The sequence below is a fragment of the Melozone crissalis genome, unplaced genomic scaffold (genome assembly GCF_028551555.1).
Source record: "Melozone crissalis strain CALT ecotype California unplaced genomic scaffold, PUWL_Pcris_2 ptg000033l_1, whole genome shotgun sequence".
Lineage (NCBI taxonomy): Eukaryota > Metazoa > Chordata > Aves > Passeriformes > Passerellidae > Melozone > Melozone crissalis.
The window spans coordinates 6892589-6914945 of record NW_026535811.1 but is presented as its reverse complement, the minus strand read 5'-3'; the positions used below and the strand labels follow the sequence as shown (position 1 = coordinate 6914945).

General features: G+C 48.3%; 1 protein-coding gene across 1 annotated transcript in view; it reads right to left on the bottom strand.

Moving 5' to 3' along the window:
• Positions 1-17987, bottom strand: part of LOC128940654 (sodium- and chloride-dependent GABA transporter 2) — a 31919-nt gene extending 13932 nt beyond the window's left edge. The window contains exons 1-7 of the mRNA XM_054282236.1: positions 17931-17987; positions 16373-16594; positions 11936-12070; positions 10970-11110; positions 10257-10341; positions 7858-7990; positions 3504-3638 (exon numbers count right to left, since the gene is read on the bottom strand). Of these exons, the coding sequence (XP_054138211.1) occupies positions 3504-3638; positions 7858-7990; positions 10257-10341; positions 10970-11110; positions 11936-12070; positions 16373-16589 (846 nt within the window). The 5' untranslated portion in view covers positions 16590-16594; positions 17931-17987. The remainder of the gene's footprint in view (positions 1-3503; positions 3639-7857; positions 7991-10256; positions 10342-10969; positions 11111-11935; positions 12071-16372; positions 16595-17930) is intronic.
• Between the last annotated feature and the right edge of the window lie 4370 nt (positions 17988-22357).

Genomic DNA, 22357 nt, shown 5'->3' with positions numbered 1-22357 from the left:
CGAAGGGGAAAGCTGTGCAAACCCGGCACGCCGGGTCAGGACACGGCCCTGCTGGGAAAACAATAAATACGGGGAACAAATAATATTTAGGAGGCCTGTGGTCGCCTCCCTGCTCACAGGGAAGCAGCAGTGTTTGCTGGCCATAGAGCAGCAGCAGGAAGGGCTTGGATTTGGGGCTCTGACCCCTTCCCAGCATGGCTTCAGGGGCCCAGGGTTAACCCAGCAGGTCCTGGCCCTGCAGGATGCACATGTCTCTCATCCTCCCTGTGGTGGCTGGAGAGGCTTATCCTTAACTCAGCATTGATGTGAGAGCTGCCCTGGTCCAAACCATGACCTCAGCATCCTCCCTCTGCAGCCACAGGCACAGTGGGAAGACCTCCCCAAAAAAGCTGGGGGCATCTTCTCTTGCCTTCCCTTTCTGTCCTATCTGTGGGGAAACAAGAGCCATGAGGGAAATCTGCAGGCCCAAACACTCCAAAACCCAATCCTCAGGGAAATAGGTGAAAGAAAATGAGGGGGATGCAGGGAAGGATATTCAGAAATAAATTAGGGAAGGATATTCAGAAATAAATGCTCAATTCTGCTGACTATTGGCACCTCCGGTGCTTCCCTGCCCCAGGACTGGGTTACAGCCCCCAAACCAGGGGTCTTCACATCTGAGATGGGTGGAAAGCAACTTATCACAGAAGCTTCTTTCTTTATATAAAGACTGGATAAAGTACAAGCAAATACAGCATGGTGGGTGTTTTCTAGAAATTTCAAGAGGAAAATAAGAGTGGGAGGCTTAGAGAAACATTTGCTGCTTTTCCAAAGAGACACAAACTGAGCACAACAGCAACCTCTGAACACAACTTCTTCATTCTCACTCAGCATTAAACCAAAGGAAATTTAGCTGAGACTTGGTACCAGAGTGAAAGGAGACTATTAAATTTATTCTCTTTAAAGCTAACCCGAACACAAAAGACAGTCCTTTCTGCATCAGCCCCACCTGTCCTCTCTATATCTGTCTGTCTAAACAGTGACTGGCAGTGCTATGAAAGCTTCAATCAACAGAAAGCCTGATGGCACCTGAAAAAATTCTTTTACTGACAAGTTTTACACACTTAAATCTTAGTTCTACTCTGAATTCCTTTCATTTCATCTTCTCACTAGTAGATCCCACTAAGCATCCCTCTCCTTAATCACATTCATAAATTTCCAGCATTTCCTGCTAAATAAAACAATTGAGAAAACTGATAAATACAAAGGGTGATCAAAAGTACAAATGGAGGATGACCCCAAGATCCTCTGTTGGTCCTCCCTGTGAAACACACAGGATGCATCTGGAGCACAGCAATGCAGTCAAGGAGTGAGAAAAGACTTTGGGTCTAGTTATGACTGACATGCTATCATCATAATATTAAATAATCCACATATTATCTTTTTTTTTTTTTTTGTTTGGGGACATGCAGTTCAAAGTAGACTATCTCTTTGGTGATTTTGCTGTTATCTGCTCATATTTGAGCACAACTGGCCTTCCTTATTCAACACCTTGGTTTGGCAGTTCTCTGTATGGTCTGATCTACCTATCAACTGCAATTAATTTACCATTTTAATTATAGGCATTTCACAGATTGAGGAGCTGAAGATGCAGGAAGATTTAGGGCACTTCACAGCCAGAAGAGACCATTACCAATCAGCTCAACTGAGCTCTCATAGACAGGATTTCCCAGTTCTGTCCAAGGTCACTTGGCAGGTGAAAAGCAATGATTTCCACACACCAGCCTGATATTCTGACATTTAATCACGTCTCAGCTGTTGCTGCTCCCCTGGTAGAATCTGATAAATAATTCATCCCCTCTTTTCACGTAGTTTTTCATATACTTTAGAGGAACTTTGATTTTAGCCTCTTGCATATTGTTTGCCCTTTGTTAAACCTCCCCTTGAGATGCCTTCTCATAAGGCTTAGATTGGAGAGGTTATTTTTTTTTTTTTTTTAGTTTTCAAAATCCCTTCCCAAGCATTAAAGAATATTCCATTTTTCATGGCAGTACAGAACTGCTGGCAAACAATTACAGCTCGCTGTCCTGTGAGCACAAATCAATTCTAATCAGCTTGGTCCCCATGGGCTGGCAGGACTCACATCACAGTTCCTGCAGAGAGACAAGAGGGCACAGCCACACCATGTGGGGCTTGGGGCACAAACCTTTCCCTCTCTGATGGGAAGACACAAGAGAAGATTCAAGCCCTGCTGCACAGTTCAGTAGGATGGTTAAAACATGCTAGAGGAAGGCAACCATCGCTGCCAAATCCTGCTTTTCTCTCTCAGAAGTAAAGCATTCATCAGGGAGTGTGGAGTGGGGAGGGAGAAGCAAGTTTTGCTCCACTAGTTCAGCAGAGTTTTCCTCCCCTTGTTCGGAGCCATCCTGTTACTTTGAAGGGTTACTCTGCCTTTCCACCAGCATTTTCTAGACTGGAAGGAAGATCTGCTTCTAAAGCCCAGGCTGCAATTGAAAATGTTTGCCAGGACAGACCTAATGAGGACACAGCTAGAACAAACCATGTCACGCCTGAGGTGGCTTAGTTCAGTCCCCTGGGCAACACAGCCACGGTAACAACAGGACTTTTCATGAGAGAAGGAGCACCACTCAAAAATATTGTTTCATTTCAAAGCCTCTTGCACCTCATCAGCGCAGAGACATCAAACACAGACCTGTTCTCACCCTGCCATGCTTTTCTGCACCTCCATACTGATGGAGCAGCAGCTCCTGCCATACATCCACCAGTTTATGTTCCCAATTGCAAAAGTAACTTAGCACTGGTGCTAGACCAGAAAGAGTTAATAGGGTTACCAAGGGTTTTGCTGGCCTATTTTCCAGGCAGGCACCCTTTAATCTCCTTTGGAAACACCTTCACACAAAGGCTGGTACAGTAGCTCAGCTGGAGCCAGGATTTAACATGGAAGAACTTGTCCCAAGGAGATTAAAAGCAGCAGTCGGGCGCTGACCCGCCTGTCAAACAGGCAGGAATTTCTCACCAGGGATGGGAAGGAGAGAAAGGCAGCCAGGCCCCAGGGACTGCTGCTGCAGCATGCCATGGCTCCCACCATCCATGCACCCAGCATGCTTCCCAAGGGACATGGAGCAAGTGTGCCAGGAGCAGGGCTCATCCCCACAAGCACAATGCAAAGGGGCACCCCATGCACTGTCTGGCTCCATGGCAGAGGAGCTTCCCCAGGAATGGGAGGGATAGCTTGCACCACTCAGGAGAAAGGATTAAATCCCACTGCCCATACCCCTGAGCAGTTCAGACTCAACTCAGACAGGAAAACAGCCCTGGAGGGCAAGAGAGCAGGGACTATCAGAAGATCACAGCTCTGCCTTATGGCCACAGAGGGGCAAAAGAGGGGTCAGAAAGTAGATATTGGAAGAAAAAGAATAGGAAAACAAAAAGGAGAGAGTGAGGGCTGCCAGAGAAATCCATGCAAGCACAGCTTCACCATTCATCCCCCCCTTCCACCTTACCTGAGGGTCTCCAAGGCGACTGATGTCTGGATAAAGGTAAAAGAGGATTCCCTGGGCTGCCCCAGGTAAGGAGACTCCCCTGATGAGCAGAACAATCAGCATGACATACGGGAACGTGGCAGTGAAATATACCACCTGGGAGGAGCAGGAAGGGACAAGTGTGAGAGAGCAGCATGGCCCAGAGCACACAGCGCCAGCCAGCAGCACAGCACTGATCCCTGGGCAGGGAACAGGTCAGGCTGCTTTGCTGAGCACCTTGCTGTCTCCTGCAGGAGAAAGAAACACGTTTTAAAATGCACTCAGGAAATGTATGACATGCCATTGCGTGCCTGGAGCCAGAGAAAATCTTTCTAGTCCTAGAGCAATCCAGACCCTGAGCCAGGCTGTCAGCAGGTTGGACTCAGAGTGGGTCTTCTGAAGCCAGTGGTGTAATATCTACATGCATCAGGGAAGAAGCTGCCCCCAGTATCCATCTTCACATCCCTACTCCATGATCTGAGTGACACACAGTCTCTTCTCCACAGCATTTAGTGGCAAGGAGGAAGGGGTCTGCAGGTAACACCTTGAAACGTGATTGCCACTGAAGGACCACCAGGGACAATGCTGGGGGTCCCCAGCTCAGAGCTGGGACTGGCAAAGGGGGTGTGCCCAGCCCCTTCCCACTGCAGTGACCTCATCATGGGCATTTCAGAGCAGGGCTGCAAGTCTCAGAATTGCCACTAAGAATGCAGACCCAAAATGTGGTATTCACATCCTCTTCGAACAGAGAAAGACAGAATTCTCTCTCCCGTGATTTTTCCTGGGGAAGGCAGTGAGAAAGCTCAGAGAAGAGAAAACAAGTCTTATCCCTACTTGCTGCTCCTGTTGTTTGGCACACGTGGAATGTGTTATGGAGATTGTTTACCAAAGGGGATTTGTTAATTGGACTCTGCTGATGGGTGTTTGGACTGATTGACCAATTAGGTCAAAGCTGTGTTGTGACTGTCTGAAAGGGTCACAGGTTTTTCTTTAGTATAGTATAATATAGTGTAATATAATATAGCTAAATACAGCATTTGTTCAGCCTTCTGAATCATGGAATCAAGGCTCTTTATTCCCTGCCTTGATGCACCCTGCATTGATACTTGAACACATGTCCTCTTGCTTTTTGTGTCACTAGCCCCAAGAGCATTGCAGACACACTCAGGTAGGGTTAAATCCACTTTCCTCTAGCAAAGGAGCTACATCCCTTGGGGAAAACCAGCATCAGATAATCCTTTCAGGGACTTCTCTACCTCTGGTAAACGTGACACTCAGTTTGGGGACTACCAGGGTACTTTCAGGACTATTCAGGCTAACTGCTGTAGCATGACAGTGACACAATGACACCACATTGCAGTCTGTTTCCCACACAAACTGATATTGAGAGCTCATGCAACCTCCTCAACAATTCAAGTAAAGTGAATAATCCTTTTACATTGCTCCCACCCCTTAAAGAATTATTGGCCACCTTGAGAAGAAGTTATTCATTATCATGCTAGGCCAAAAAAGGAAATGTTTCTTCTTCAGGATTTTTCCTGTGTGGACGTGCTGAGCAAGGACTTGCATCAGCATGCTTCACCTGAATGCTACCCTACAGCTCTTTTCTCAGCTCTGCAGTTGTGCACTGGAGAGCTCATCTCTAGAGAAAGTGCAAAATGTAATGATGTGAAGTAACCCATTTCTCATACCTGCCCATCCATCCAGAATAAGTTGCTTTGAAACCCTAAAACCTACCATCTCTTAGTGGGAGTCACAGGCTGTGACTCATCTTTGGCCATTTCTGTGTTAGGGGACATCCCGCTGAGAACAAGCATATGGTTTCCCTGGACAGTATGACCACTTCTGCTCTGCCCCTGGATAGTCTTTATGATCTGAGCAGTAATTCAAAACAAGATTTTGCTTTCTGGATCCACTCTGATAGACTCCATCTGAATAAAGCAATGTCCAAAGCACCTGATTCTGTGAGTCCTTCCCTAAGTCAGGACACACATCCTCCAGTCATTCAGTTTTGTATTGTAGGACAGGATTTGAAAGATTTCCCATCCTTGAAAAAACCCAATACTAGACTATCATCTCTATTTATGCATTTCATGTGCCCTGCTCTATGTATCTATGATAACACTGACACAGAGATCAGTGAAAAATACCTCCTTGCTGAGGCTCTGGATTGCCTGAGATACCTGGAGCAGGTTCATCCCTGTCCCTCTGAATCTGCATCCTGAACACTGTAGAAACCAAGGGCAGGATCCTTCAGCAAGTAAATTCCTCCTAGTCTCAAATTTTCCAGGAGTCTCTGATTTAGAGCTGTACAGTGACAGTAAATCAAATCTGCAGGTCCTGCAAGTTTAACCATCATCACTGTATTTACCACACAACCAAAATCTTCCTTCAGGAAATAATGGGATGCAAGTCTAAGCTTTCTCAGCCCATGAAAGCAAGATTAAAAACAAAAATCATAAAAACAACTCATTGTCTTTGAACCTTAGTGCACATTCTTCCAGGATGCCAGGTTGCATCTCTAATCTCTAAATAACATCAGTTTTAGGAGCTCAGGGTACAAACTGGTAGTTGTCTGGCATATGATTTGGATTCATATTTTGGTAACATCCTATTGCTTTACAGCCTGTGTGAATTACTGTGTTAAGCTTTTCACTCCACAGCCACTCACACCTCCACCAAGACCTGAATTTGGAGAATGCTTTGCTGGATTAATATTGCTAAACTTCTAACAATGGGAACATCTGGATCCAATGAGATACTACTCAGTGTTTGGCTCAGACCCAATATTTTTTATTTTTTGGGCATTGTTAGCACTTACATCACTAGGAGCCTTGCCGAGATCAGTGTGATCGTTCTGTCACATGCTGGTCAACAACATCCAGGGTTTTATTTGAACCTGATCCACATGCCTCTGCAAAGTGGTTCCATCTGTGACAACCTCCTGCCTGTGGGAGTGCTCCTGGGGTCAGGCAGGCCCTGTGCAGGAGGATGAGAACCACTGCTGGTCTGAGTAGGGTGATTTCAGCCCAGGGTGCTGACCCTCCACAGGCAAATCCTCAGAATTAAGGAATATTTCTCTTCCAGTGGGGTTATATTCCTACAGCCATCACTTTAGTCAGATTATTAAATACGTGGAAGGTTGATAAATCTATGAACACTGTTGCTTCAATGAAAGAAGGTTTTTGTTTTCAGGATCTCACCATCACTAGTATTTTTTGCTAAAAATCACTTGCATTTGACTGAGAACTTGTATCTAAAATAGATGGAATTTGTTCTCAGGACTTCCCACACTACATTTGCTGTATCTTCATATCATATTTGCTGTTATTAGACTGCCTCTGTTTTCTTTTACCAGGCCACCACAGCAAGCAATTGCTCTTTTCTTCTAATTTTACTCCATGGAAACCAGAAAATATCATCCCTGCAAGCTGCTTGATTTGCCTGTCATGTTCCATAATCCCAGACCATTCTGGAAGCAAGAGAAACTACTAACATCCATGCCATCAACTTGGTGGAAATGGGTGCAGCTAAAGTTTATACCCCATCACACATGATGGCTTGTTGAAGACATGCAGAGAAGACACCATTTAGGAAATACACTAAATCTTTTCATTTCCATCTGTTCTTGCTGGCTCCAGACAAAGCTAGCTGGGAATGGGGTCAGGAGGCAGTGGCAGAAACTAAGTCATGGGGTCAGTGCAAACCAGAGTGGCACACTCTGTAACAGATAGCATGGAATGGAGCTGGACAGCAACACCAGTTTTTTCCCCAAAAAATTTACAAGAAATAACTCTGGCGTGACTAGTGTGGGATAGAAAAAGGAGGCCTTTACTGCTGGAAAACATGAGCAACTGTAGGAAGAGTTGGGACAAACAAAAAGCACAAAAATACAGCTCCTATGGTGCTGAGGCAGAGAGGGCTTTGGGGCCATCATGGTTACCTTTTTTTATATCTAATGATTTTGAAAATTTTCCAGCTGGACTTGCCAGCAGAGGCAAGAACATGCTGCTTGCTCATGCTGTGGTGGGAAGGAAGGGAACATGCAACCACCCCAGACAGAGGAAGACAGCAGGATCTCCTCAGCCTGTGGATGGAGAGGAACTAGATGGGGATATACACCTTGGATGCTCTGAGATGCCTCAGTGCTCCCATCCTTTCCTACTCAAAACCACAGAGCCTGGCTCACACTCCTGCTGCACACTGAGCCCTACAGGCTCCCACCAGCTTATGCAGCCAGTGGTTCCCAGGGGACCTCAAGGACCTCTCTGAACCTGTAAAAGGTGAGCAGAACCAGTGCTGTGGCCAAGAGGCTTGACCAGAACCAAGGATTCACCTTGCCCGTGGACTTGACCCCTTTCCAGATGCAGAAGTAGCAGATGATCCAAGCCAGCAGCAGACACAGAGCCAGCTCCCAGCGGAGACCACCCAGGTGCTGGATGCCATCAGAAATCTTTAGCACTCGCCTCCTGCATTGGGGGGAAGCAAAGAAACATGCAGGAGTCACTGATCCTGGCCACTAATATTCCCAACACCAGGCTGGTTCTCACCTCCTGAGTGCCTGATGGCTTTGGGGAGAAAAGCTGTCTTACTGACAAGGTTCAGGTCTGAGCTGAAGGCCTCAGAGAAATTAAGCTGTGCCCTTCTCTGAAAAATCCTGCCAGCCTGGCAGGTCACACATGGACACAAAGTTCACCTACTTTTCTGACAGGCTGCAATCCTAAAGTCAGGGGTACACTGCACTTACCATGCAGAATCTATCAGGATCACCCAAGAAGAAATGCTGTCCAATCCCTTCCCCCTAGCACACTTCTCTCTTCTGAGGCAGCCACATAATTGACCTCAGGACACAGAGCAGCACAGCATCCCTTTCTAGGAGTAAGACCCAACCACCACCACCATAATCCCCACTGCACAGTCAGAAGATCATCTTTTGCCAAACAATCCTATTTATAAAGCTTTCCTGTTTCATCTTCCCCAACAAGAAGAGGCCACCTAGATCGTCCTCTCACAGCCAGTGTGGAGATAAAATCCTGGGCTATGTGGACCTTGGTACAAATGAGGTCAGATAATAACAGCCTTTCCATGCCATGTGTGTGTCAAATCCTCCTCATCACTTATAAAAGTAAGGACTCGTCCTCCTCTGTCTCCTACACCTCACAGTTGAACCTGAGTGTGAAACCCCAGAGTTCAGTCCCAGAAACCCAACCCTGAGAGGGACTTGCACAACACTGGAGCCCAGCAACAAGCAGTGTCCACCCTGCTACAAAAGACAGCAATTACCCCAAAATAAAGGTGTTGCTGGAAAATCCTTCCCTAAAGCACACTGCTTCCCTCCCTGCCCCACAGCCTTGCAGCAGTTTGAGGGGGTGGGAGAAGGGTTGGAAAAACCACAGTGCACTCTTAGATACGCTTTGTCACGCTGCTTTTTGCCTGCTTCTGAGGATGTGGACTCTAACCAGTGCAAAGGGTGCCACTGGACTGGAACTAACTGGGAAGAGACCTGTGGAGTGTGTGATCACCCCACTGGCAGGTCAGAGTTCCTCAAAGAAATGCTGGCCTCCTACCTCCCTGCTCTGGGACAGCAGGAACAGATGCTGCAGACAGCGGAAACAGAAGGAACAGGAGCAATGGACAGGGGAAATTTCCAGTCCCATGCTGCTTATTCCCCAGTAACACAGGGATGGCCACAGCAGTGGTAGAAACAATGAATTTTCCAGTGTTCAGCCCCAGGAAAAGCAGCCTAAGGCAGGCCCCCATTTAATCACCTGTGAGCAACAGGCAGAGGGAGAGCACAGGAGACAAAAAAAAAAGTTTTAAAACTTTAGAGTTTAAAAGCAATATCCCTGTGCTGAGCTGAGGAGGCCTTTTGGGTGCTGTGTGTGTGCTCCATCCCCTCCAAGGGCAGGCAGGGACACAGGCCTCCATCCACCCAAACACAAGGGAAATGCATGGAGGCAGCAGAGGAGTTACCTGCAGCCATTCAGCCAGGGCTCAGAGCTTAGCTGGACCTGCTGAGGATCATCAGGGATCCCAAGCCAACATCCTAAGCCTTTGTGACAGACATAAAGCCACTCTGGACCCCAGGGTAACCAACACAAGGGGAGAAAACAATGAACACAAAGGACCAAATTTCAGTGTGAAGTTGTCTGACCCTAGCATTTCATTTCAATTTTGTTGAGTTTCTCTCCTCAGCTTAACTTGCATATTAGTCACCGTATATTGAGGACATCACTCCTTTTTCTATTTTTGAGATAAGACCAGTGCACATACAAAAGTCACTGCCCACCGTGCCAGAGCCTCCTGGGAACACACTGGTATCACACAGCAGCATGGATTCAAAGGAAAGAGGTCAGTGAGAGCAAAAAGGCCAAAAGGTCCAGAGGGACAGGGACAAAAAAAAAGGCCAAAAGGTCCAGAGGAACAGGGACACAGCATATGAGAAGGACAAAATCAGGTGGCTCTGAGGCAGGCCAGCACAGATCCAGAGCAACACCCTGGGTGCAGTGAAGTTAACCTTGACTCACAGGGCTGCCCCTGAGAGCTTTCACTCTGACCTGCTCAGCTTCCTCTTTTGTGTCCTCTTCTGGCAAGGGTGGGTTTATGGGATGTGCTACTGCAGTTTGTCCTTTTCCCAGGGAAATATATGAGGGGGAAGGGCTGTTCAGGCCTGTCCTAGACCCATGGAAATGGTATCTGAGAGGGAAGGGCTGTTCAGGCGTGTCCTTTACTTACTCCCAGAACTCGATGACAGGGGACGTGGCGTTTTCACTGGTCACGTTGAAGGTCGAGTTTGCCTTCTGTAACTCCATGCAGTTCTCTGTGGGAAAGGCCCAGGGAAACAAGAACTGTAAGCAGCAGTGCCTGGAGTACCAGAGGATCTGAAAAATCCCTCCCTGTCCATCCACAGTGTTGATATTGATAATGCCTGGAGTACCAGAGGATCTGAAAAATCCCTCCCTGTCCATCCACAGTGTTGATATTGATAATGCCTGGAGTACCAGAGGATCTGAAAAATCCCTCCCTGTCCATCCACAGTGTTGACACTCCCTGGCATTGACTCTGGGATGAGTTATAGTCCCAAGGATGCCCAAAAAAAAAAAAATCCCTTTCATGGAAAGGCTGAACAGAACCACAGAACAAGAACAACCACAGAAAGACACAGAACAAGATGACTGAAAGATGCCAAGAAGGAGGGCACCCATGTTTGCTGGAGCCCAGAGCAGGAGTCACCAGGGAGGTCACCACTGCACTGCACTGGTGTTTCTCTAGCAAAGACTGAGATCAGCAAAGCCTCTCCCACAAAATGCCAACTGCAGTGACCCAGCACCCCAAACCTAAATCCCACCCACACAGGAACAAGAACTCTCCTGAAGCTCGGCCCTGGGCAGGAGCAGGTTTCCCTCAGTGGGATCTGCTGGAGAACAGGGAGAGGGCTCCACACCCACCTGTGTTCCACTCGTGGTCACAGCTGCCCCAGGGGAGGTCAATGGTGAAGGAACTGAAGAGATAAAACAAGGCCCAGGCCAGGACAATGATGTAGTAGAAGTTGAGCAGGACGACGATGACCTGTGAGGCGTAGCCAATTCCTGCAGAAAGGGAGCCCCAAGGGCAGGTGACCCTCATGCCAGGGGACAGGAACAGGATTCCCTGTGGGACCTGCTCACCCAATGTTTGTGTCTGCTGCTCTGCATTTTGAGTGCATTTTGGCAATGGGAGGGATGCTGGGCAGCTTATGGTTGGAACACCACCCAAAGGGGCAGAAACATACAATGATGTGGCACCTACTGAGTCACATCTCTTCTAAAAAAACTCATTTTTTAATAATTTTCACTTCCCCTTTTCATCTTTATTTGAGAAGCTCTTTTATTGACACTGCACACCTTCTCTGGGAGGTGTTGGAGAAGCAGCCAAAGGTTTTGGCATATGAAGAGGAGGCAACTGTGACTTTCAGAGAAATCAAAGAAAGTGGCTTGAGGCTGGAAAACTGATGAAACTCTTCTAGAAGCAGAGGATCTGACTACTGACAATTCATTAAGAGAGCTGACACCTTCACCAGTAAGGTTTTACACAACCTGCAAAGTCACAGAGATGACAGAGCATGGACTTAAAAAAAAAAAAAAATAGCAGCATGCTTTAGGTTCCTCATAATCACCAGAACCATTTTCCCCATTTATCTCTTAGAGGACAACCTTGATTGGGCACCTTTCCATGAAGAAGGAAACTGGGATGGGATGTAACAGTGACAACTCTTGGGTGAAGGTGACCCAAAAGGGGCAGCCAGTGGCCCTTGCAGGCAGATAGGCAGGGGATGTGTGCAGGTGCAGAACAAGGAGGAAACACATCTCTGCTCATGCCCTCAGGGTCCCAGGGTGTCCCCATCTCCCCATGCCCTCCCAGCTCCCCCCTCTCACCTTCAAAGAGGGGGCAGATCTTCCTCCAGGCCGTCACCCCTCCCTGGCTCGTGTACTGCCCCAGCGCCGTCTCCAGCAGGAACACGGGGATCCCACAGGTGAAGAGGAAGATGAGGTAGGGGATGAAGAAGGCACCTGGCAGAGTCAAGTGGCAGATAGAAAAATAAGCCCCATGTGGGGACTGAGGTCAGGCTGTCTCCAGGGAGTCACCAGGCAAGTTCCTCCTGAGTGGGACAGCCTGGAGATTGGAAGATCACAGACAGGATGCCATGGAAAAAGAAATTTCCTCACATTTCACCTTCTGGAGTGATGTGATTACATGAATAATTCAATATGTACAAAGAATGGAGAAGAAAGTTGTGAATAGCTGCATGGAAATACAGAAGAACACTGCTGTAAAGACATTCCAACTTTCACATTGATTATTGTGAAATAATCAATGCGAACTTGACAAACCCATGGATGGCAGTACCAAGGCTCTGAGGAGCACATGGAGACTGACACTTTTGCCCAGTTTGTGGGGTTGCTCAGTCATTTGCTTGGCAAAAAGCAGCAGACATGCAAAGGAAGAGCAAGCAGTGCAGGAAAGCATGAACCTCACAGCAGCAGCCAGGGCTGCCCTCCCGTTCAAGCCCTGTCATGGAACAGGCAGGAAGAGATTAAATGCTTCAAACTTTTGATTACCCCAGGCTAATGTTAATTGCAGTGATGGCCTTTACCCCACAGAGCACAGGAGACAGCCCCACAAGATGGTGCATGCCCATCATGTGCCACTCACACATCATGTGCCACTGGAGCTGTGCTGAAAGGCAGGGACACAGGTCAGGAAAGAGGGAGACTCAAGCAGGGAGCAGCATCTTGGCTGTCCTGGGCTCAGAGAGCATGCAGGGGCAGAGGTGGCAGCCCAGGCAGGCACCAATTGTGGTTTCCCTGCATCCTGCCTGTGGGATGCTCACTGGCTTTGGGCTCAGCTCAGTGGGGGTGTAGGGGAAATCGCAATCCTGGTGCACAAGAGAGCTCAGAACCCAGGAGATTTCATTAAGAAGCTTAGCTAGCATGCAGGGGCTGGGAAAGGGAAGGGGCACTTTGGGGACTGGCTGGGATTCCCACCCTGCGCTCATCTCAGCCAGGTACAGACCCACAGGCCCCTCTTCTTACAAAAAAAAAAAAAAGTGTGAGCAAAACAGACAGGGAAGGCACCTTGGCAGCTCCCTGTGGACAAAGAGGAGCTGGAAGGGGTGCTGGTTTAATGGTTTGACTCCATGATCTTAGAGGCCTTTTCTAATCTCAGTGATCCTGTGATACCTGGCAGCCCTGCAGGAACAGTGCACATCTGCCCCTATGCTGTAAACAAAAATTGGTGAAGGCAAATGGCAGGGGAAATGTGAAGCACTAGAGGCTGTGAGGAATTTGAAGTTCCAGGCAGATTTTTTCATCTCTGGCCCCCTTTCCATGAGGTAGGAGCAAGGATGGTGCACGAGACTCTTGCATGGTGAGGAAACAGTTTCTGTAAGATTCCTTTGTCTTAACACCATCCTCTCAACTCCCAGCTTGCACAAAATCAACTCATCATGAAAATCAAGCCTGTTTCCAAGAAAGATTGTTGTCATGTAAAAGTTTGTATTTAACTAAACTCCAGGAGAGGTCTCTGAGGCAGCAAGTCAAGCTTTCCAGTCCAGTTTTCCTTTATGTGCAGCCTGCAGTCTAGCCTGTCCCCTAACCTACAGTTATCTCGAGTTTCAGGAAGGTTTCAGGAGGGTCCTGACCTGTAGGCTGTGAAATAGCACAGAATTATGGTGGAGAGAAGGAAAAATCTGTAGAGATGTGTCTCTGCAATCTGCCCAAATCCCCTCACACCCCAGGTGGGGAGATTGGTGTGCTGAGCAACAGACCCCAGTGAGAGCTGACACAGAGGATGAACCCTGGGCACTGTGTGATTAACACCACCAGTATTATTTAGCTAAAAATATATGATAAAAACACTTATGTTAGCTCTGTAAAACCTTGAGTAGTTATCTGCAAGAAGTGTATCATTTTAAGCAACTTCCCCAACTGCCAAGAACAGAGGCTTGTTTGTAGGGTATTTTAGGGGAAAACTGTCCCAGCTGGGGCCTGAGCTCTGGCCAAACCCTGGCCCCTGCTGGTTGGGCTGTGTGCCATCAGATCCAGGTGTTTCTGTGCTAAAAATACTATCAAGTCACTTTGACTTACTGGTTTGGGGCTATAACTGCTGAACCCACTTTTGGGGCTGAATCCACTTTTTGGAGACCTCAACTACAGGTGGACACACATGTAGGATTTTCCCAATTGCTGGTATTTCCCAATCAGTGGGACCAACCTACCCAGGGAGAGCCTGGCCCTGCCGCTGCAGGTGAAAGCAAGACCAAACAAGCACACCAAGAACAATTTTTTCCTTTTCTTTGTTGTTTTCCTCTACTTTGTAGGGCTTTGGTATCATGCATTGAGCATTAAATGTGTAATGCGAATACACCCCCAAAGAAAGGAAGAGTAAATATAACTCAGATTTTAAATAACTCAGATTTTGCAGATACCATTTCTTGAAGAGGCTCATATTCAGGCAAAGCAGAGCTGCCAGCAGTTATCACCACAGTTCAGAAGGGAGAGAGAGGCATCCAGCAGGGCAGAGCTACCTCAGGCTGATGGGAGTGCTGGCACAAGAGTTAATGGCTGTAGGCTGGCTGTGAATGACCTGGGCCTGGAAATTAGATAAAAGCCCTGCACCTTTATGGAAAAATGGGAGAAGTGCCTGGACCAGCATTTCTAAAGGAGTATAAGGCAAAAACCTCTGGGAAGTTTTAACTTGAGGTGTTACAAGGGTTTTGAAGCAGTGCTGTCTGTGGTAGGCTGGGTTCCATGAGGCAGGAGGGAGCCTGGTGTCCTGCACCACCTCATCACACTGCTCTGCCCCAGGAAAAACCTTACAGAAACTTTCCTCACCATGCAAGAGTCTTGTGCACCATCCTTGCTCTAACTTCATGGAAAGGGAGCCAGAGATGAAAAATCTGCCCAGAACTTCAAATTCCTCACAGCCTCTAGTGCTTCACTGGACTTTGCTTCAGGCCCATTTCTCCAGGGAAAAAAGGCTGAGAAATCCCTTGAGTCTTGCCTCTGCTGCTCACATGGGAGCTCCTCTCTCCCCAGAGTTCTCCCTGAGCTCTCCCCTGGCACCCAGGACAAGGGGTGCCTGGACAGGATTCCAAGTCTTGCTCCCATCAATGGAAAGTTCCAGCAGCGGGACCAGACACAGCCCAATAAGCAGCCAAGAAGCATTTGCCACAGAAAAAGAACATGTGGAAAAATTCTCCTTTTTCAGCAGGGAAAGAGACTGCCTGATCACCTGGTGAAAAGAAACAAGCACTGAAGAAAGCACGGCGTGAAAGTAGCTAAACAGTGTTTAATCCTCTTTTATGCCACTGGGATGAAAGCAGTTTAGTGAGGCCCATGAGACCACTGCAAGCTCAAGCCAGGGGATTTCAGCCCTGGGTCCTCAGTGCTCACTCCCTGCCAGCTCCCAGCCAAGCACCACTTCCCCTCTCTCTCCCCTTCTGGAGGGCCCAATTAGGAACTAATCAGAGAGCAGCTCCCTCTCTCCACACGTCTCTGAGCCAAACTTGAGAAAAACTTTGTGTTTTCATTTTTTATACTTTTCTCATTTAAAAGGTGGCAGCCTGCAGCAACCCTCCACCTGCACAGCAAGCCCAGGTCTGCTGCCAAGGCTGCTGTGGGGTGGAGGGCTGAGCAGCACTGGAGTGCTTACAGCCCAGTGCCAGCAGCCGCACCCTGCTCCCCTGTCCCTGCACCAGTCACATCCACCCACACTCCCACAGCCATTCCCTGGGGATCAGAGGCAGGGTCCCCTCTCCCACAGCTCTGGTAGATGCCAAGGGAGTGGGGCAGGAGTGGTGTTGTGCTTGTTCCCTGAGGCAGGAGAAATCCCTTTTCTCTGTCCTTGCCTCCAGGACCCAGGGAACAGCCCTCCAAGGACACACACAGGAGCAAGACCTGTGTCCAAGAACTCCTGAGAGTCCCCTGAGTTCCTCCTCACAGAGCCTGCAAAGACACTGGGGCCCTGTGGCCTCTCACAGCACTCCCTGCTCTCCCACCATGCCATCTGCACAGGATGTTCCTCAAGGAAGCGATGCCTGAAGTGAGACACAGGGCTCAGAAAGCTGAGTTCTCTCCCTGCTCTTCCCTCCTCAGCAGCAGGAGCAGAGCTCCATCCATCTCAGGGAAGCACAGCTCCAGCCATCAGAAACTCTGGGATATTCCCACTGCTACCCACGTCCCACCGGGTTCAAAACAAGCCCCTGGTCGGGGCCCAGCTGGCAGTACCCTGTTGGCACCTTCTCTTCAGACTCGTGGGCACAGCTGAGGAGCTGGCAGGGACCATGGGGTGCTGGCCCTGGCTGCTCTTACCTCCACCGTTCTTGTAGCAGAGGTAGGGGAAGCGCCAGACGTTGCCCAGGCCAATGATCTCCCCAGCCACAGACAGGACGTACTCCAGCTTGTTGTTCCACTGACCACGCTCCAGGGTCTGCTCCTCCTCCTCTTCTTCCTCCTTCTCCTTTTCCATGCCAGGCAGTGTGGGCACCATTTCACCATTGCTGACAGCACCAGGGACGCTATAATCCATCCCACCTGCAAAAAGAAATTCCTTCATCACCTTCAGCATAAACCATGCAAAGATGCAGAAATTTGGACCATGGGAGGCAAGAGAGGGGCAAGGACGTGCACACACACATCTCAAACTGCTCTTCCCTTTCTCCTCATGCAGATTCCTGCTGTGCTAAGAATGCGCATGCATTTTCACTAATGATTTCAAAACTAGTCCTTAAAAGCCACTATTAGTTTCATTATTTTAAATTGCTGCATCCCAAAACAGTCCTGTCTCTGGAAGGCGATCTTCTAAGCCCAGTGTTACACCAAAGACCCAGCAGCTCAGGATGGAGCTGTGTCAGGTGTGGGAAACAGGGCTGGAGGGAAATGACAGCAGGATCAAATATTTGACAAGGTATTTTATAAGGGTTTCTCTTCTGTTGCCTTGGCCTAGTTTTGCAGACCATATGATGGATACTGCACACAGAAGTCCTAGACACAGGAAGAGAAGAAACTGAAATGATAGGAAAGCAAGTTTATCCTTTTGATGGCAGCAACTGTTACTGACAATCTTCAAGGCTACATAAAAAAGGTGATTTTCAGAACGGTGCTATCCTTCTAACAGCAGTATAAAGCGTGCAGAAATCATCATTGGCATCTGGGATCTTGCCTTTCTCAAGCCCTTCCAAACATCTGCCCATTTCCTGCAGCGCTTCCCACAGCACTGCTCTCAGATCCTTTAGCACCATCTCCGAACACGTCTGTGATAAGAGAAGACCAGCAGAGAGCAGGTGGGCACCACTTCACTGCCCCACGTCCCCCCAGGTACCTCCGAGAGGACACCGAGGGTTGAGCCTGTTCCTTCCAGGCAGGATGCCCTGCTGGCTGCCAAGTTCTGCAGGAAAAAAGGTGAGGATTGTGGTTTTACCAGTCCCCAGTGTCAAAGCTGGGATTGCTGAGGACCTCGTGCCAAGGAGGGCACCTTCCCCTCCCTGCACAGTGCCAGCCCCCAAGCCTACTCCATGCTTTCAGAGCTGCTCCCCCAGCCCTACACTGACATTTATTCATCCCTCCCTCGCCGGGAGGGCAAGAAAAGGCACTGGCAAGAAATTACACTCTCCCTTACCCAAGGAGAGCTAAAAAAGGGCAAATCAGCCCTTTCAACCTCTTCCCTCCCTCTCCATAAAACACCTGGGTACATGAAGAAGGCTAAGAAACACTGGCAAGCGTTTGACAGCAAAGGAAGGACTGGGAGGACCCCGCCACGCTAGAAAATGATTAAACAGGCAGAAAACGCTCCGTGACCTCTGGGCAGCCCCGGCAGGGCGAGGGGCACAGGGGGACAGGGCAGAGCGAGCGGGGACAGAGGTGTTGTTACCTGGCGGACGGCGCTGGCGGGGCGCGGGCGGCGGGAGAGGCGAAGGCAGGACCGAAAGGTGCTGGCTATTTAAAGTGTGCAAAGGAAAAAATTCAGCGGTGGTGTAATCCTAGACTTCGCCCAACCCACATTCCTTCCCCCACCCCCCAGGGCTGGACAAAAACCTACACATGACTGATTTCATGGCCAGCGCAAAGGGGCTCGTTCCCCCCGCCGGGCTCCGTCCCGGGCCGGCCCCGCTGCGCTCCCGCTCTGTGCCCGGCTCTGTCCCTTCAGAAAGGGACACCGCCGCTCCCAGGTGCTCCTGCAGCGCTGCCCGAGCGAGCCCAGACCTGCTGGGAAGAGGTAAGAGAGAGAAAATATGGATTCCCACTGAATTCCCTCCTCCCGTGGCTGCTCCTCACGGGCGCAGGGTAAGGTCCTGCACCGCAATTGCCAGGACTGTGCTGTGGCCAGCAGCAGTGGCAGGCAGCAAAGCCGGGAATAAACCCAGCTAAGCGCTCTGCTGCTTCTTACTGAGGGCCCAAAACAGCCCCATTCAGAAATCTGGCAGGGGGCAAAGTCTCTTACCTCACACTCAGGGATCTTTGCCACTGGTCTTGTCCAGAAGCAGCGCTGCTCCATCCCTGGAAGCTGCAATGGGAACAGACAAGCAGTGGATGAAAAGTTTCATAGCAAGGAGGCAACCAGCCCCAGTGATGCACACCCAGCACTGGGCTGTGAAATGAGCTGTTCTTGCTCCAGAATATCCCAAAGTCTTGGGATTACAGCAGGTAATGATGACATTAGGCTCCATAAAAGAGGCAAACAGAACAGGATATCATACATGGTGGATAAGTTACCACTGTGACGCTCCAAGGATGTACATGAGGCAAGGTTTTAAAGTATTTTTATTATGTCTGTTGATAAATATCTGAGGCAAGAGAGAACGGGGAAGAAAATAACACTCTTGGGGTCAGTGTCCTTGTGTGAGGTGTGTAAAGTGGCAGGAAAATGTGTGCAGGCAGTCTGAGATGGTAGAAGAACAGCAAGAAAGAACCAGCAAGCAGTGTGGTTTCACCACATGAATCTGTGGTAAATCCTCACAGCTCCAGAGCTCCTGCAGGAGAAACAGAAATGGGAGAGAGGCAGGGACAGGTAAGGAATTCATTCAACCAAGGAGTGATCAAATGTGCAACAAGTCCTCATTTCAGGAACAGATGCTTTGGTTGAAAAGAAGGTGACAACAAAGGTCCAGAGAAGATGAGTATGTTATGCACTACATCTCACAATGTAACAACTAATGCCATTTGATGAAAAATTCAGATTTAAAATAAATTTAAATACCTTTTCCTCTCATTGAGCATGGTTAATTAAACGTGGTACCTGTGGCCATTACCACAGAATATTGTTTGGAAAGGAAACAGGCAAATCCACACAGAGCTGCTCCTCTTCCACAGCAATTAAACATGGTGGTCCAAATAAAACATCTCCACTCCTCAAATCAGTGATTCTTGAAAACCAGGGAAGATGGTTTTCCCATAATTCCTCTTCCAGAAGAGAAATTATGCAATATGGTGAGAAACAGAAAAAATCCCATTTTGTGCAGAAACCATCTCACAGTGAATATTGCAGCTGTTAAGTAGGGTAAGAATGCAGGGATTGAGAACAACAGTAAAGACAAATAATATCTTGACTCGTGCAACAGATTTTTGTAAGACAGAGGAGATTAAGGAAATATTTCTCTAGATTTTCAAACTGTAATTTCAATTTCAAACGATTGCACTCGTCAGCACCACTGCATGAATATCCCTGGGTAAGCACAATTACTGCAGCACAGAGATAGCAATAATCCTATCAACAACACAACAAGTTAATTGGCAGGAGCTAATAGGCTATGATAGGAAAATGTGCAGTCAATTACAGACTATTTGACTTGCACCCCATGTGATAAGGCTGCACTGAACACAACAATAACCCGAAAATGAAAACAAATGTTCAGTGTAAACAGAAGCAGTGAGGGGAGATATGAAATGTACAAATGCAAAAGCAAGCTGGAAAATCCTGAGCAAAGCATCTTTAAAGTAAAGCATCACTTTACACATGTTCTGGAGTGAACTAAGAAAAAGTCCATGTGGTTCTGGGAGATGCAACTTGAAAGACTGATTTTTTAAATTTTTTTTTTTTTACAAAATATAGAGAAAAAACCAACAATGCCACAAAGGATCAGTTAAGACTACAGAAAGTAAAATGTACTTTCAATATGTATTTTTGAAATGGTAGAAGGCAAAGAAATTGAGAGGGACTTTAATGGACCCATTAAAGGCAATAAAAAATTGAAAGGGAAAAATGCTAAGGAAGAAATCTCAGTGTCTGAGATTTTCAGTGTAATTGTATCTAAGGCAAGGGGAAGGATAGGGACAGTCAGAAACAAAGCTTTACCAAACAGGTTTCCAAGAAACAAATAAGAGAAATGGAAAAATGTGGATCTTTAAAAGAAATATTAAAAAGGAAAAAACCTAGATTACATGCATGCTGTAGTAACAGGAAAACCACTTGACCCAGGGATCTACCAAGATAACACCATTCAAAATTATTTGGATACACACACAAAAAGGCATAAAGAGAACACTAGGTGAGAGCTTTTGAAGCAGGGTGTGCCCCCTGGAATCATGCGAGCTGAGCCCCCCCGGGCAGCTGCAGGGCACCTTGCAGTGCCACAAGGGCTGGCAAGTGGCAGCACTGATGGTGGCACCTGTCCCACAAGCACCACCCTCATGGCACCCCCTGGGATGGCACAAGGTGGTGCCTTGTGGGTGGCATTCCCTGAAAAGGGGTGAAACGAGAGGCTGTGGAATAGATTAGCCTATTATTAATTAGATTAGTAATCTCTGAGCACAGGGCTGGTGATGGCAGCAGAGCAGGGCACTCCTCCAGCCCCCTCCCTGGCTGTCACCCACCCTTTATGGGGACAGTCCCTGCTGGAGCAAAGCCTCAGAGCAGGTCCTGCAGCAGCCTCCAGGTCCAGGCAGGCAGCCAGGCACTGAGCAGCTGTACAGCTGTGGCACAGCTGGCTTGGACACTTCTCCCCAACCCATTCTGGAGAAGAGCAAGAGCTCTGGACCAGGGGGTCACTGTCAGGGTGCCTTACACCTCAGCCAGGATAAGAGCTGGAAAATCCTAAAGGCTATTGATCCACGCTGTGTTTTGCTCCTATCTCTCTCTTTACCTTAGAACATCTGCCAAGATTTCTGCCTGCAGCTTGATCCCAGTCTTCCAGCAGCAGCTGTGGCTGTGCTAGCAGGGAAGAGCTTCCAGCCCAAAGAAAGCAAATGTGGAACAAAAGCCTCTGGAGAGAAAATGGTCCTTGGACTTTGCCTGGGACAGATGTGCATGAGAACGGGCCCCAGCCCACCCCAGGACTGATGATACTTCATGCTCTGGTAACAGCTACAGAACCTACTCCCAGGTCTGGTCTTGCTTCACATCTTTGTCCAGCTGAGCAGGGAATAAGTGCTGGATTTCTCTCCTCCAAAGCACCAAGCCACCTCCAGCCACCTGGAAAGCAGTTCAAAGCTAAAAAGAGGAGAGTTTCAAAAGGCACCTACTTGGACGAATGAGGAGAAAAGAGAGGGAGAGGTTTACAGGGAGACAAGCACAACCTCTTGCTGCTGTGCAAGGAGCAGCTACTTGAAAATGAATTATGGCCCAAAGCACCAAAATCTTTTCAGGAGAGTGGCCTGGCCAACAACTGCTGCTGCTTCACATTCCCAACACAAAAACCATCAGCCATTTCTGGGCTTTGCTGAGCACTGAGAGCATCTGTGCCCCTCTCTGCTCCTCTGTCACTCAGGACAAACTGTCTCCTTGTGTGTTGAGGCACTGCAATCCTGTGAGCACCTCCCAGCTTCAGGAACACAAAAATGTCCCATTTTATCATCTGGGAACCAAAGGCCAGAGCAAATAGGATGCATTTCCTCCATCTGGTAATCACCCTGCTACTGGCCTATTCAGCCTGAAAATGTTGTTTAACTTAAAGCAACCATGGCTATAGTGAGCAAAATTGCCACAAATATGCACAGAAAGGGGACAATTAGAGAGGATAATTGACACTGGCTGGCATGTTACAGGAACCTGGAGAATGCTCAGCAGAGAAAGAAGCCAAAGTGAGCACAAAGGATTGGCTCCTGCTTGAGCCACTAAACTCTGTCCCAGACAGGCACACACATTTTGAAACTACAGCAGCAGAAGCAAAAATCCAGGGCCTACCGTTCCTGCATGACAGAAGATCCTGCGGCAGGCTTTCAACCAACCTCAGAGACACTCTCTCTAGTGAATAACTGCTTCCAAATCATGGCTTGGAGAACCACAATCCTGAGGCTGGTAGAAGCTGTCCTCGCTGGACAGCTGCAGAGCAGCAGGGGCCTCATTTCTGGGGCTGGATTTGT